Consider the following 15,455-nt stretch of genomic DNA (forward strand, 5'->3'; position numbering starts at 1 on the left):
ACAGCCGGAACAGCAGGAAACAGCTGGAAACAGCAGGAACAGCTGGAACAGCAGGAAACAGCAGGAACAGCTGGAACAGCAGGAACAGCAGGAACAGCAGGAAACAGCTGGAAACAGCAGGAACAGCGGGAAACAGCAGGAACAGCTGGAACAGCAGGAAACAGCTGGAAACAGCAGGAACAGCTGGAACAGCAGGAAACAGCAGGAACAGCTGGAACAGCAGGAAACAGCTGGAACAGCAGGAAACAGCTGGAAACAGCCGGAACAGCAGGAAACAGCTGGAAACAGCAGGAACAGCTGGAACAGCAGGAACAGCTGGAAACAGCCGGAACAGCAGGAAACAGCTGGAACAGCAGGAACAGCTGGAACAGCAGGAAACAGCAGGAACAGCAGGAAACAGCTGGAGCCGCTGGCCCCGCCCCAGCCCCGCCCCCGCCCCGCCCCTGCCCCGCCCCGCCCCGCGGTGCCGGAGCGCTGTTCGGCCGCCAGGTGGCGCAAGGTGCCGGCCCCGCCCCGTTCCGCCCCGCCCCGTCCACGCACGTGCCCGGCGGCGGGGCGGGGCTGTGACGTCACGCCCGGCGGCGGGGCGGGCCCGTGACGTCAGGGCGGCGGCGCTCCGTGAGGTCAGAGCGCGGCCCGGCGCAGCGGCCCCGCCGGCGGGCAGCGCCGGCAGCATGGCCCAGGCCGGGGACGGGCCGGGGGACGCGGCCGAGGCGCCGCCGCCGCGGGTGGGCGCGTGGGTGCCGGTGCTGGTGGAGCAGATGGTGAACGACACGCTGGTGGTGACGCTGAGCTGCGGGGAGCGGCGCTTCACCGGCGTGCTGCTGGACTGCTCCAAGAGGTGCGGCCGGGGTGGGAGCGGGGCCGGGCCGGCGGGGCCCCGCGCCCTTCGCTGACCGAGGGACACGCGGCGGGGCCGGAGCGGGGCCGGTCCCGGGCCCGGCTCCGCATCCCGGGCAGGCTGCGGCTCTGCGGGAGCCGCCTCGTGTCACACGGCCGGCTGCGGCAACAGCGGGAACAGCGGGCAGCGCTGGGGCCGTGCGGGGCCGGGCCGAGTCCCTGTGAGCAGGCTCGGGCCGTGTCTCTGCCCAGGCTCGGGCTCTGTCTCTGCCCAGGCTCTCTGCTCTGTGCAGGGCTGGGCCGTGTCTCTGCCCAGGCTCAGGCCGTGTCTCTGCCCAGGCTCTCTGCTCTGTGCAGGGCTGGGCCGTGTCTCTGCCCAGGCTCAGGCCGTGTCTCTGCCCAGGCTCTCTGCTCTGTGCAGGGCTGGGCCGTGTCTCTGCCCAGGCTCAGGCTCTGTCTCTGCCCAGGCTCTCTGCTCTGTGCAGGGCTGGGCCGTGTCTCTGCCCAGGCTCAGGCTCTGTCTCTGCCCAGGCTCTCTGCTCTGTGCAGGGCTGGGCCGTGTCTCTGCCCAGGCTCAGGCTCTGTCTCTGCCCAGGCTCTCTGCTCTGTGCAGGGCTGGGCCGTGTCTCTGCCCAGGCTCAGGCCGTGTCTCTGCCCAGGCTCTCTGCTCTGTGCAGGGCTGGGCCGTGTCTCTGCCCAGGCTCAGGCTCTGTCTCTGCCCAGGCTCTCTGCTCTGTGCAGGGCTGGGCTCTGTCTCTGCCCAGGCTCTCTGCTCTGTGCAGGGCTGGGCTCTGTCTCTGCCCAGGCTCTCTGCTCTGTGCAGGGCTGGGATGTGTCTCTGCCCAGGCTCGCTGCTCTGTGCTGGCTCAGGGACAGGTCGGTGCTGGTGGCAGCACAGCAGCCTCACCTCTCTGACCCATCCTGCAGGATGTGCAGAGCAGGACTGCTGAGCTTCACGTTTGTCCTTTATTTAGTTTGGCATTGCTGTCCCAGAGAACTGGAGCCAGATTTTCCAAAGCACTGGGGCTCCTGACGCTGCGCAGAGCCCACAGACCCACCCTGGAGGCTGCTGCAGCCCCAGCAGCTGGTGTCCCTCCAGCCCCCTAACCAGCTCTTTCTGCCGTCTCACATTTCACAGACTTCCTCTGCAGTGAAACTTCTTTTACCTGTTCTTTTAATTCCCTAACCTTTCTCCCTTCTTTTTCTCCCTCCCTCTGCCCCTGGTGGGCCCAAGAAGCAGAGGGGTGTTTTTGCCAGGCTCTAGGCTCTGCAGGCTGGTGGTGACCCTGGTCTGTGTGGGTGGGAGGGCAGTGGCTGTCCCCAGCACTGGGGCTGTCCCCAGGCTCCGTGCTGGTTCTGTGCCCATCCCCTGATGCCACATCCTGCCCTGTGCTGCCCATGGTGGGGCAGGGGGCTGTGGGGGGCAGCACACAGTGACAGCCACAGCCTCTGCTCATGGCTCTCAGGAGGGCACTCTGTGTGAGGCACTGCAGTCATCCCATCTGGGCTGTGCAGGGGAAGAGAGATCTTGCTCATCCTACAGCAGAACACAGCAGTCAGCCTGGCAGTGGCTGGAAGGTGAAGGTCAGGATGTGTCCCGAAGGCAGCAGGAATTTATCCACTTGGAGTGCCTGAAATGGATACATGGCAGAGCTGTTCCTCCTCCTGGCTGATGGAGCTGTGTCACCAGCTCGCCCCTGTGCAGGGGGCACCCAGGGGGCACTGAGAGGGGACAGGAGCCACCAGAGCAGGTAGTTTTACCTGCACAGAAAGAGGAGATTACCCCAAAAGAGAAGGAGGGCCTGTCTGGTGCTTCTTCAGCTTGCTTTTGTGGTTTAAAGTTATTTCAGCATCGGTACATGAATCTGTTTTAATTGTGGCTGCCCTATTCCTGAAACTGTGCAAGGTCAGCTTGCACAGGCCTTGGAGCAGCTTGTCTGAGGAATGACATCCCAGCCCAGGGCAGGAGATTGGAACTGGATGATTTGCAAGGATCCTTCCAGCACAGTCACTCTGTAATGCCATGATCACTTCTAAGCTGCAGTGAGTGCTGTGGGGAGCTGAGCAGGAGGAAATTCTGCTCCCCTGTCCCTCCAGGTCCCTGCTGGGTGCCTCTGGTGTTTTGTCACAAAGGCATGTGCAGGTTTGAACCCCGAGCTGCCTGCTGGGTTTGCAGGGGCTCAGCTGTGGGCAGCAGGGCTGCCTGTCCCCTGCGTGTCCCCTGCGTGTCCCCTGCGTGTCCCCTGGGCCTTTAGGAATGGGGGATGGTGGGAACAGTCATGCCTGACCTTCCAGTCCCTGGGGAATGATTTGCAGAGAAAAGGGCTCATGTCCCTCCTGTACATGTCCCTTCCTGCCCCAGCCTGGATGATGCAGCAGCACCAGGGCCTGCCCAGTGACTGGCACTTCCTTGCTGCCAATAAATTGGCTCTGCTCAAAGTGAGCTCTGTAGTGTACATGCTCAACTAGAGATTTAAATGCAGTTACAGTGTTTATGGCAACAAGATTTCGTAGTATTGCTGCAGTGGAACTTACTTTAAAAGCTGGGGTTTAGTTATTCAGAGGTATAAATAAAGGAAGGTGGCATCTCCTGTATTGAGCAGAGACTGGATTGAGGCAGCCAAGTCCAGCTGGCTGCAGCTGCCCCAGAAAGGGGGATTACAGGCAGGGTGAAATCCCATCAGCAGTATTTCCTGCTGCTTTAATCACAGAATCCCACAATGGCTTGGATTGCAAGGGACCTTAAAGCTCATCCTGTTTCCACCCCTGCCATGGCAGGGACACCTCCCACTGTCCCAGTGCTCCAGCCCTGTCCAGCCTGGCCTGGGCACTGCCAGGGGTCCAGGGGCAGCCACAGCTGCTCTGGGCACCCTGTGCCACCCTGCCAGGGACCAATTCCTGCCCAAATCCCATCCAGCCCTGCCTCTGGCAGTGGGAGGCCATCACTCCTTGTCCTGTCCCAGTTTGTCCCCATCCTTCCAGCAGCCTGCTGAGCTGGGGCCTGGCCCAGGGACAGGGCAGTGGCACAGAGGCCGTGTCCAGCCCAGTGGGCTGCATTGTGCAGGATGTTAATGCTGCAGGCACAGACATGCTGTGAGTGAGCCTTTGGTGCTGCACCCTGCAGTGGGAGCTCCATGCTGCTCTAGGGGATCAGTGGCCTGAACAGGGCCATGGGCTTGTGTCTACACCAGCAGCAGTTTTCTGTTGTGACCAAATCGTGCAATCTCACTGCATAAAATAACCATCATTTATAGCCATCACCTCATTCAGAAATGGTCTCACTTTGGGTTATGAATGGTGCCAACAGCTCTGTCTGGCTGTACAAACTGTACTGGCTTTCTGGGTTGTCATTTAAAGACACCTGCATTCTTGGTCGTCTCTGTTAAAAAAGAAAAAAGCAACCTCTTAAAACAAAAATATTTTGTTCCAAATTACGTGATTTCAACAGCTTTATCCTTTCCCAGTTAAACTGTTGTTTAACAACAGGTTGTTGCACTTTTCCAGTAATGGGGAAGGACTTTGGAGGCTCCTCTCAGTCAGGAAACCCAGAGCAGTGGCTTTGTGCTGCTCTTGGTGAGAGGTGTGGCACTGAGGTGTCCCTTCTGCTAAGCTGGCCCAAGTGTCCCCCTGTGACACACCAGGACACTGCCCTGCCTCGGGAGGGCTCCTTCCTTCCTGGTGGCTGGCAAGGACAGGAACGGGAATGTAGCATCCAAAACTGGCGTTTGGTCTGTAGCTGTTCTCCATTCCTTTGTCTCCTCTTTGTGGCTCTCTAGACAGCATTTTGTTATTATTAAAAGGCCCCCATGCTTCACTGCTGTGTTCTCTGCAGAAGTGTCTCTGGCACTGAGCTCTGCCAGTCAAACAGTGTTTCAGGGCAGAATCTGTCCCAGTGCTGTGTTAGCCTGATATTTCTAATGCCAGGCCAAGTTCCTGCATTCTGGAGACATGAACTGCAGTTGTGAGTTTGGGCCTTTCAGAGGATTTGCTTTTGCCCATATCCAGGCAAGGCACTGTGTGCAGAGCTTGGTGGCCTGTAATGAGACTTGGTATTGAGGGCAGAATATCATCACTGTTAATATTGTAACCTGTGACGTTCCCCACCCAAGTCGAGGTGTTGAGGTTCAGAACACAGGCAGTTCCACAGCTCCCTGGGCTAATCCAGATCCCATCCCTCCTCCAGCCCTGCCAGCCCGCCGATGCACTAAACTGCTTTGCTGGATAACACTTACAACTTCTTAGAGCAAAACTTTGTGCAAAGAGCTCATAGAAAGAGAGGTTGTGATGCCCCTGCCCTTTCTGGGAGAAGAGTAGGACCCCCTTGCCAGATTCTGCAGTGCTGTTATTTTTGTCAGCGGCAGAATTGGCCGCGTGATCTTAGGAGCGAAGAGGCAGCGTTGAGTGGAATTTGCGGGACGCTGGGAGCCTTTGCGCTGGCGGGCAGCGCCCTTCCAAGCTGCTGACTCGGTTTGTGTCCCTGTCGCCCCTCGCAGGTCCGGGCTGTTCTGCGTGCCGTCCCCGCTGCCCAGGCACGAGGAGCCCCCGGGCGGCGGCGAGCAGGAGCCGCCGTGCCCGCCGTACTTGGAGGGAGCGCCGTTCCCGCGGCCGCTGTGGCTGCGGCACTCGTACCGGCAGTGGGTCCCGCAGCCGCCCCCGCGCGGCATCAAGCGCACGCGGCGGCGCCTGCGGAACCGGGAGCCGGGCCGGCTGATCGTCAGCACCATCCGCCTGCGGCCCCGACAGGTGCTCTGCGAGAAGTGCAAGAACACCCTCAGCCCCGAGCGCGCCGCCGCCGCCGCCCCGGGCGCCAGGGGCAGGAGGAGGCCCAGCCTGCCGGACAAGGAGCAGAAGAAGCACGGCGACGCCGACTGCCTGGACAAGAGGAACAAGAGGGAGAAGAGGGAGGACGACAAGTTTTCTGGGGAGCTGGTGCACCGAACGCCGGTTATAAAAATCTCCTACAGCACTCCGCAAGGGAAGGGTGAAGTGGTGAAAATCCCTTCCCGGGTCCACGGCTCGGTGAAGCCGTTGTGCCCGGAGCCGGCGCCGCAGAACGGGGCCGGGGACCCGGAGCGCTGCCGGCAAGCCAAGTGTCTCCTGGACAGGTCGGCGGGCGGCCAGCTCGCTGCCATTCCCAAGCTGAGGCTGACGCGGCCGCTGCGCTCCGGGGGGGATGTCCCGCCCCCCAAGATCCGCCTGAAGCCGCACCGCATCAGCGACGGGCAGAGCGTCTCCGTTTACAAGGCAGAGCTGATTGACGAGATCAATGTCCTGCAGGCCAGCGGGGAGCCCGGTGCTGGGGCGTTCTGCAGCGATCAGCCCCCCGACAGGAGCTTGGCTGAGGTGTCTTCGGGCAGCTCAGGAGAAGATGACGACTTTAAGAGGTTCCCCCAGGGTAAAGATGGACACGATAACTTGGCTTTCCTCATGAATTACCGTAAAAGAAAAGCAGATTCTTCTAGTTTATCGGTGTGTAGCAATGACAGCCTAGATGAATCCAAGTCTTCTAGTTCAGAAGTGACATCCCCAGAGCTGTGTGACTTTTTGCCTGGCGATGACGCCTCGGTCTCCTCATCTTCAAAAGATGAGCGTAAAATCGTGCCGCCCCTGACAGTCAGGCTGCACACCCAGAGCGTGTCCAAGTGTGTCACAGAGGATGGAAGGACTGTGGCAGTGGGGGACATTGTCTGGGGTAAAATCCACGGCTTCCCGTGGTGGCCGGCGCGCGTGCTTGACATCAGCCTGAGCCAGAAGGAGAACGGGGAGCCCTCGTGGAGGGAGGCTAAAGTCTCCTGGTTCGGCTCTCCCACCACTTCCTTCCTGTCCCTCTCCAAACTGGCTCCTTTCTCGGAGTTTTTCAAGGTGAGGTTCAACCGCAAGAAGAAGGGGATGTACCGCAAAGCCATCACAGAGGCTGCCAGGGCAGCCAAGCACCTCAGCCCCGAGGTGCGGGAGCTCCTGACGCAGTTTGAGACATAGCTCTGCCTCCACAGTCAGGTGAGTGATTGCCCTGGAAAGCCTCCTGGTGCTTTTTGCATCTGTGTTCCTGTTCACTTGCTTTTGTTTTCCCATTAAAGCTCAGACTGACAGTTGTGAAACTTACCTGCTTGGCTGTTAGTTGGTGGGGTCCTTTCAGAGGTGGTGAGAAGCTTGAACTCCAAACTCTTGGGGATCCTGGAATGGGAGCCCCTATTCCCAGAGGGAAGTGCAGGCCAGGCAGGATGCTGTTGGGAAGCAGCACTGCCTGTTCTAAGAGCTGATAAACCTGTAGCTGTGTGCCTGGGACACCAACAGCTCCTAGGCTTGCAGTTTCCTTGGGTCAAAGAACTAAATCTCACTGGAATTAAGATGACATTTGTCATATGTATGTGCCGGTGCCCAGCAGTTACCTGGAACAGTTTGGGGCCCCTTTGCTCTCCTCTCTCTGGTCTGGATTTCTTATGAAGGCCCTTTATGGCTCCTCAAAATGATTGTACCAAAATCTGTCTTTGGGGAACAGTATTTCAGTATCTCTCACAGTATTTGAAGTTTGGTTTGTACTTCAGTTTTCAGTGTTTCCCTGGGGAATGGCCTGGATCAAATTCAGTTCCTTTGGGCTTCACCTCTGTGTGAGGACATTGGGTAGGAAGGGAAGCACAAGAGCTGATTCTTTGTAATGGATGGGATGGGTTTCCCTTTCTCATCAAACAGTCTGCCTGGGATGAAAATTTGGTACCTAAAAATACAGGATGTGCTGTACTGGAATAAAAGTCCATGGGACTTGGGTAAAAGCTGGAATCATTTCACAACCTTTCAGTCATCACTGTCCAGACAAGACCTCAATTGTGATGGTATTAGACAGGGGAGGGATTCACTTTTTGTCAAAGACCAGAAGTGTCCCTGGGAAGAGCCTCATGTCAGAGGCCATGCTTCCTGCAGTGTGGTTTGTTCTGTTGTTGCTCTGCTCTGCCAGGGCAGCTCCTCTGGACTCTCCTTCATCTCAACTCTCATAATGCAGTGGGACGGGGGTGGTCAGTGCTCATGTAATCCTGGTGGGAAAATGGGATTTTGTTCACACCCTGTGTCGTGGGACTTCACCCCTTGCCTGAGTGTGCTGAAGGAGCTGCTGTGTGGGTTATGAGTCCATCTGAGCAAGGCTGGCTGAGCAGATAACCAGAGCATGACAGTTGCTGCTGTGTGCTCAGGGTGTCTGGGCAGCTGCAGCATTGCAGCTTCCTTCTTGATCTTGCCACAGAGCTGCTGCTTAGCTCTGGCTAAAGACTTCATTATATCAGGAGTGTTTGGACTGGACCCAAATTCCTATTAGCTAGATCAGGGGTATAAATAAACCTGCTGCCCAGAATGTCCTGTCCTTGCCAGTGGAGAGTCCTGGCCAATCCCTGGCTCCTGTGGGGACAGTGCTCTGGTTAAAGGAGCAGCAAACTTCAACCTGTGATGTGTCCTCACTGTGTGTGAGCAGTGTGGGACAAAGGGAGTGCCAGTCATCCTTCCTGACATCTGTCCTTGTCCCTGTGGGCCTGGGGGGCTGCCATGGCCCAGCTGCAGGAGCAGGGACAGCCTGAAAGAGAACCTTGTGCTTCAGCTCAGACTGGCTGTGCCTGTCTGTCCATGGGGAGCAGGAGGAGTCCAGGGCCTGGGATGGGATACAGGGATGGGATGGGAGGGTGCTGGTCCCCACACACCAGCCCAGAGCTCTGCCCTGGGACCAGCAGGAGCTGCCAGGTTGGGGACAGGCTGCAGGGCAGAGCCTTGAGGAGGAGAAGCAGCCCTGGCTCCAGAGACACCATGGGATCTGAGCTACAGATGCAGAGCAGGTCTGTAAACCTGCTCCAGAACATCTGGAGAACATGTGGGTAAGGAAATGATGGGATGGCCTGGATTAGACCAATTCCCTCTGTGCTCTTCAGCCAAATCTCTGCCTGTGCATAGGGTGTATGCATTTGTCAGACATCACTGGTTTTGGCCTCCTTCAGCTGCCTTTGCTCAGGGGATTTCCTGCCTGACATGTCTGAGCTGAGCTGCCAGCACAGTCTGCCAGCCTGGGCACAGCACAACTGTTGGATAAAGAACTGCAAACTAGAAAAGCAGAACTAGACAACTGCCTGTGTCCCACATGTCACACTTACCCAGTTTCCCAATTAGACCAGCATGTCTGGAGTTTTGGTGCATCACTTATAAAACTGCTCATTATTTTTCCTTGCAGGAGGATTGGGTTTTGTTGCTTTCCTTGCTTTTCCACAAGGTAGAACTGAAATGTTTCCTTCAGCTGCTTATTGTCCTTTCCTGAGGGATGGCTTGAAGGGGTTTGGGCTGGAAGGGACCCTGAAGTCCATCCCATTCCACCCTGCCCTGGCAGGGACCCCTCCCCACTGCCCCAGTGTCCAGCCTGGCTGCTCTGGGAATGTTGCATGGGAACACTAAACTCCATCCTGCTGGGGCTGCAGGGGCACAAAGGTTTTGTCATCAGGAGTCCAGGAGGTGGCTTCAACACTGAAGCCATTGCTTCACAGCAGAAGTTTGGCTGGTGACACTTTTCATTGTGAAACTTTCTGTTTGCTGGCATCTGATGTGTTCTGCAGAGAGGAGTTACTGCAAAAATCTATAAACACTGCAGGAGTTTTGGGAATGCACAAAACTGGGAAAATGGGATTTTTATTTTTTTTTTAACTTGGTTTGAGTTGGAAAAGCTGGTAGGATCACTTCTTGTTGTTACTGCTTTGTCCTTGGGGTTTGTTTGCAAGGAAAGTACTAGTCAGGTAATGACAGGGTTTTAATTAGGTAAAACGAGTTTCTGGAAAAACAACAGGCAGAATGGCAGCCTGGTGAACTCAAACTTGTAAGACTTGGTTTAGAGTGAAAGACATGTCTGCTCAGCATCTTCTGGGGCTGCTCTGTGGCTTCCCTGGCCTGTGACACCACCTGGCAGCTCCAGGCACAAAGCCAGTGCCTGGCAGTGACTGATGTTTGCCTTTCCCTAAGGAGCCCCAGCTCAGGGCTGGGGAGGGCAGGGAGGACCCTGGGCTGGGGCACACGTGTTTTATTGGGAGTGAGCCAGTGGCTACTGCCCAGCTGTGCCCTGGGCTGGGGCACACACATTTTATTGGGAATGAGCCAGTGGCTACTGCCCAGCTGTGCCCTGGGCTGGGGCACACACATTTTATTGGGAATGAGCCAGTGGCTACTGCCCAGCTGTGCCCTGGGCTGGGGCACACACATTTTATTGGGAGTGAGCCAGTGGCTACTGCCCAGCTGTGCCCTGGGCTGGGGCACACACATTTTATTGGGAATGAGCCAGTGGCTACTGCCCAGCTGTGCCCTGGGCTGGGGCACACACACAGTTTTTATTGGGAGTGAGCCCTGGCTGTGCCCTGGCTGGTGTCACACAGTTTTTATTGGGAGTGAGCCCTGGCTGTGCCCTGACACAGGGACACTGTGTTTCCCCCTTCCCTGCCCCGGGAGCCCCCTGTGCTGGGTCAGGGGCTTGGCAAGCAGCTCCAGGTGTGTGGCTCCAGCCCTGCTGTTGGGGAGGGGTCCCTGCAGGTCCTGGCAGGGCTGGGTCTGTGCCCTGTGATCCTCCTCAGCAGCTCCTCCCTGCACACAGACCTGCAGTAAAACCTTTAGTAAAATCTGCTGGTGGGTTTTCATCCACATCTCTGCATGAAACAAGTTTATAATATTCCTTTCCTTTTTCAGTCTGGAAGGTCCTTTATTCTTTCTCTCTCCTGTCCCCAAGCTGTGAGTGGGGCCATTAAACTTGCAGATGCTGAATGTTTCATTTGAACAGCTCTGGGTTTCACAGAGCCTCAGTCAGTCCATCAGGGCTCCCATCACCCTGCTGGGAGCAGCAGGACAGAGCTGGCTGATGCCCACTGTCTGTGGAAGCCACTCGTGGAAAACCTGCACCATCCCCCTGGGATTCACCTCCAGAGGTGTTGGGGCTCTGTGTGTCCCTTCAGCTGGAAGTCACTCCTGTTTTACCTCCTCTCCTCTGCTCTCCCAGTGCAATAACACTGCACCTTGATAGGAGGTGAGGGGGATCATTGGTGTGATAGCTGTACTTTAGCACACCTGCCTGCTCACAGGCAGTATTGAGTGCAGAACACAAATGCTTGAGATTTTTCTTGGCCTGCTTTCTAGCTGCTTCAGTCCACTAAAACCAGGCCTGCAACTTAATTACTGTTTCACAGTCTCCTGCAAAGAGCTTGGAGTCAGTCTCTGCATGCCACTGCAGGGTGGGAGAACCAGTCCAGAATGGACTGGGCTGCATTTCTGTGTGCCCAGCACTGGTGCTTGGAGCTGCAGGTGCCATCCTGCCCTTCCCCTCCCCAGAGCACCTGTACCAGGGCCAGCCTTGGGGACAGCTGGGTCAGTGTGCCCCTCTGCATCCCCTCCCTGCTGCCAGGGGGCTCTGGAAATGCCCCCAGGCCCTGCACTGTGCTGTGTGCAGCTGCAGCAGTGGGATCAGCTGCTGGAGGAGCCTGGGCCCCCCAGGGGATAACAGCATCTCTGCACCTTCAACAGAGCTGCTCCTGGGCTGGGGGCTGCAGCTGCAGGCCCTGCTGGGGCCACAGTCAGGACAGCTGAGTGTCCCCAGCAGGGTCACCCAGCTGCTGCTGCTCTTGTGCCCACAGTGCCAGGACAGCTGGCTGTCCCCAGTGTCCCACCCCACAGCCCACCCAGTGCCTGTAGGACCCACACAGCATCAGGGCTGTGCTCTCAGGGCAGGGAATGGCAGAGAGCTGTGGAGAAAGGACCTGGGATTTGGTTTCCCTGAAAACTTTCACAAATAAAGTAAAACCAATGTTTTCCTGGGTCATGTTTATTATGTGTTGGGTTTTTTGAACTCAGGAGGAGCTGTTGGATTGCAGCTGCAGTTCCTGTTCCCAGCAAGCATGGAGAGCAGGGTGGGAGCCCAGGGGAGCTCCCAGGCAGCTCAGAGCTCACCCTGCCTCTGTGCTGCTGGGGCAGGTGTTTGTGCACTGCTGGGCACCTCCAAGGGCACCTCAGAAAGGCTCCCTGGGGCCAAAAAGGAGTGGGGGATTTTGGGGATGTCAGCTCAGTGGGGGAAGGCTGCCTGTGCTCTAGGTGAGGGACAAGCAGGGTCTGCTAAGGCACGTGCTGGGCTGGTGGGGCTGCAGAGTCACAGAAGGTTTGGGTTGGAGCACCCTGAAGATCATTTTGTTCCCCTTCCCACCATGGCCAGGACACCTTCCACTGCCCCAGGCTGCTCCAAGCTCCATCCATGGCACTGAATAACTGTGTCTCATTTTCATGTTCAGGTGTGAAAGGTAGGACTTTGATCCCAAAAAGTGATGTGAATGCTCCTGATGTGCTGTGTTTTATCCATCAGTTGCCATCAGTGGTGCTGGGGTGGAGGTGAGCAGGAGTGTGTGGGTGGGTGACAAGCTCAGCTCCAGAGCTGTTTGTGTGTGAAAGCAGAGGTGCTGCACAGTCAGCCTGCTGCACTGACTGATTTGGGGCTGTGCTGGACTCAGGGCTGATAACAGAGAGATGTTTCTGTTATTTCAGCAGGGATGCACACAGCCAAGGCTGTTCTGCCCCTTGTACAGCCAAGCTGGGAGGGGACACAGCCAGGACAGGTGACCCCAAGGGGCCCAGGGGCTATTCCAGTCTGTAACATCATACTTAGTGCAGAAAAGGGGGCAATGAGGAGGAGGGGGGACATTTGGAGTGATCCATTTGTCCTCCCAAGTCCTGGTGAGATGTGACAGGGCCTGTTCTGGAGGTGCCTGCCCATGGGAGCAGGGATTCCATTTCTTGCTGTGCTTTGTGTGTGCAGCTTTTGCTTTCCCTGTGAAGTCATTTCCCAGCTGCTGTCCTGCTGCTGTGGGTGGGCAGGGGGCTGCTTGCCTGCAGGATGGGCTCACAGCTGCACATGGGGCTGTGTGTGCTGCCCTGCCTGCACTGGGCACATGATGAACCTCACCCTGGATTAGTGCAGCTCAAACAGGCTGCTGCTGCCAGCACAAGGGCACAGATGGGCTCTAGTGCTGCTCCCAGGCAGCTGCCAGTGCTCTCCTGCTTCTCCTGGGCACAGCAGGAGCCTCCATGCACAGGGGGTGCCAGAGCCCCACTGAGCCATGTCCTGCTGGCCTGGCCCCTGCTGCTGCCTCTGGCACTGCTAATGAAGCCTCTTCTCATTAAGCTGAGGAATTTCTGAAGGAGTGAGTGCCTTCACTGATTAGCAGCTCCTGCTTCATCTGCAGTAGTCCCTGCTAGTGCAGGACCAGCCAGCCTGAGTTTCTTTATAAAGTGTATTTCCTGTGTGCTCTCTGCAGCTGAAGAAATGAATTGTAGCAAATTACTGGTTTGACTTCCCTTGAGAGAGATGATTTGCTCTGTTTTGATGCAAGCCAATAACCTGAGCCATTTACTCATGTGGAAAACAGCCCCTTCCAAAGACATCCCTCAGTGCAGGATTTGTCATAGGGATGTCTGGGTGATGGAGTTGGAGAGCTGCAGTGCTGGAGCAGTTCCCAAACCTCCCCATGGGATCCAGCTGCCCCTTTCCTCTGTGAGAGCAGGGCATGGGCAGGAGGGATTCTGCTGCTGGCTGCTCACTGCAGCCCCTGCACTGCCCCAGGGACAGCTGGGGACACTGGAGATGCTCAGTTACAGCCTGCTGCTCATTGATTCATGCTTAGAAAATAATCCTCTAAATAAGCTGCTTGGGCACACCTGGGCTGCTGCAGCCTCCAAAGATTAATTGTCTTCTGCTCTCTGCTACAGGCACAGGTACAGGTACAGACACAGGTACAGGCACAGATACAGATACAGGTACAGGTACAAATACAGGTACAAATACAGGTGCAGGTACAATCCCTGTCCCCCGGAGCAGCCCTGGCAGGGCAGGACCCTCCCCTGGGACCTGTCTGGCACTTCTGGTGGGATTGTTTCCTCCTCCCATTGAGAAATCCCAAAGAATCCAATGCAGCCACCCCAGGCTGTTACCTCCTCAGGCAGGAAATGCATTTTTCCTGTTTAGACAAGATCTTCTCAGGCTGTAATCTGTCTCTAAAGGGTCAGTGCTTACAGAGCCATTTGGGGGGCATTGTTCCAGGTCCCTGGGCCCCAGGAAGGCTTTCCTAGGTGTAAGGTGATAACCCTGCCTGTGAGATTGCTGTGTGTTCTTGGGAGTCCCTCTGTTCATCAGAAGACAAATAGATTCCCCTGCAAGATTAGCTGAGGATTTTTACTCTGCTGGCTGCAGGTAACAGAGCCCTGGGGTGAGACCTGCCAGTCCCTGCCAAATCCTGAAGGAGTGTCAGACCTGCTGCAGCCCTTGTGTGATGCAGCTTTAGGGACAGATGTTCCTGGTGCTGAATCAGCTCTTTGCATCCTGCACTGTGTGGCAGTGCTGAGGATGGTTCTGGATGCTGAGTGAGTGAGCCAGTGTCACTCTGGGTGCCCTGCCTGCAGAAGCAGTGCTGCTGCCCTGTCAGCAGTTGGGAGGTGGGATCCTCCTGCTGTGTGTGTGTGTGTGTGTTCTTGGCTCACTGTGCTCTGGAAGTCACAAACCTCAGCTGGGGGAGGTTGGGAGGTTTGGCTCTGCTCCTCTCTGCTGGTGGGGCAGGGCAGGGCAGGGCAGGGGGAGCCTGTGGGCCAGGGGCTGCCTGCCCCACCTGGCTGCAGGTGCTTACAGAGCCCCTGCAGGCTGCTCCAAGGGCACAGTAATCCTATTTTGCAGACTGTGTGTGGAAAGTGGAGGCAGATGTTCCTCACGTGGCTGCTCCGAGGGCTGGTGGGGGATTAACCTGCAGTGACCCAGCCCAGCAGCCCCTGCAGGGGCTGCAGACCCTCTCCCTGCTGAAACCCATGGAGGGGGCAGCTGGGGAGGGTCCCACTGCCTTTGGTGTGCGAACCCTGCAGCTGCAGCCTGGCCCTGCTGGGAGCAGAGTGCTGTTTTAGGGGAAGGGCAGTGAGTGCCCTGCTCTGTCACTGTAACCTCTCCCTCTCTGCTTCCCAAGGTCACAGAAGAGGAGCACAGCTGTTCTCCAGAGGTCTCAGAGCCTGAAGGCTGGATGTGCTCCAGGAGAAGGGCACAGCACAGGATGGGTCCTGCAGGGTGCTCCTGTGCCACCAGCACAGGGACAGAGCTGGGAGCTCCTCTGCTGGCAGCAGGAAAGGCCAAAGGATCTCTGACCCAGGATGAGAATCTGACCAGCCAGCAATGGACGAGGAGAACAGCAAAAACCACAGCTTGGAATGTATTTATTATTAAAATTAGCTATTCTTGATAAAATTCCCCAGATTATTGCTGCTGCTTATTTTACTTACAGATTTCACACACCTGTTAATTTTAAAGCTCTGGAACTTTTATTCAGTACTCTGAGAAATGTAATTGGGTCAGGACATGCAGTAGAATGAAATCATTGTAGTGTCTTAAGTACAAGGGGCTCACTTTGTGTCTATTAAACCTTGGCAGATGTAACCCACAGCAGAGTGGCTCTCATTGCCTGCTGGGGCTCCCTGGAGCTGCTGACTGCAGAGCAGGGGCTCAGTGCCCCCAGCTGCCTGCACAGCACTGCCCTGGTGGCCCTGGCTCTCCTGCAAGGGCTGCTCAGCTGGGGAGGGGGGCTTTGTGCTGAGCTGCT

General features: G+C 56.8%; 1 protein-coding gene across 1 annotated transcript; it reads left to right on the forward strand.

Moving 5' to 3' along the window:
- Positions 1 to 596: 596 nt before the first annotated feature.
- PWWP2B (PWWP domain containing 2B) lies at positions 597 to 14,849 on the forward strand. The gene is made up of 3 exons (XM_079311990.1): positions 597 to 841; positions 5,334 to 6,837; positions 14,829 to 14,849. Exons 1-2 carry the CDS (start codon positions 675 to 677, stop codon positions 6,817 to 6,819), a joined length of 1,653 nt encoding a protein of 550 aa, XP_079168116.1. The 5' UTR covers positions 597 to 674; the 3' UTR covers positions 6,820 to 6,837; positions 14,829 to 14,849.
- The last annotated feature ends 606 nt before the right edge of the window (positions 14,850 to 15,455 follow it).

The sequence above is a fragment of the Erithacus rubecula genome, assembly GCF_903797595.1.
Source record: "Erithacus rubecula genome assembly, chromosome: 9".
Lineage (NCBI taxonomy): Eukaryota > Metazoa > Chordata > Aves > Passeriformes > Muscicapidae > Erithacus > Erithacus rubecula.

Excerpts from the sequence above, each read along its gene's own strand:
- PWWP2B (XM_079311990.1), top strand. The coding sequence starts at position 675 with ATGGCCCAGGCCGGGGACGGGCCGGGGGACGCGGCCGAGGCGCCGCCG. Across the intron at positions 842-5,333 it reads CTGCTGGACTGCTCCAAGAG|GTCCGGGCTGTTCTGCGTGC; the intron begins GTGCGGCCGGGG and ends CGCCCCTCGCAG.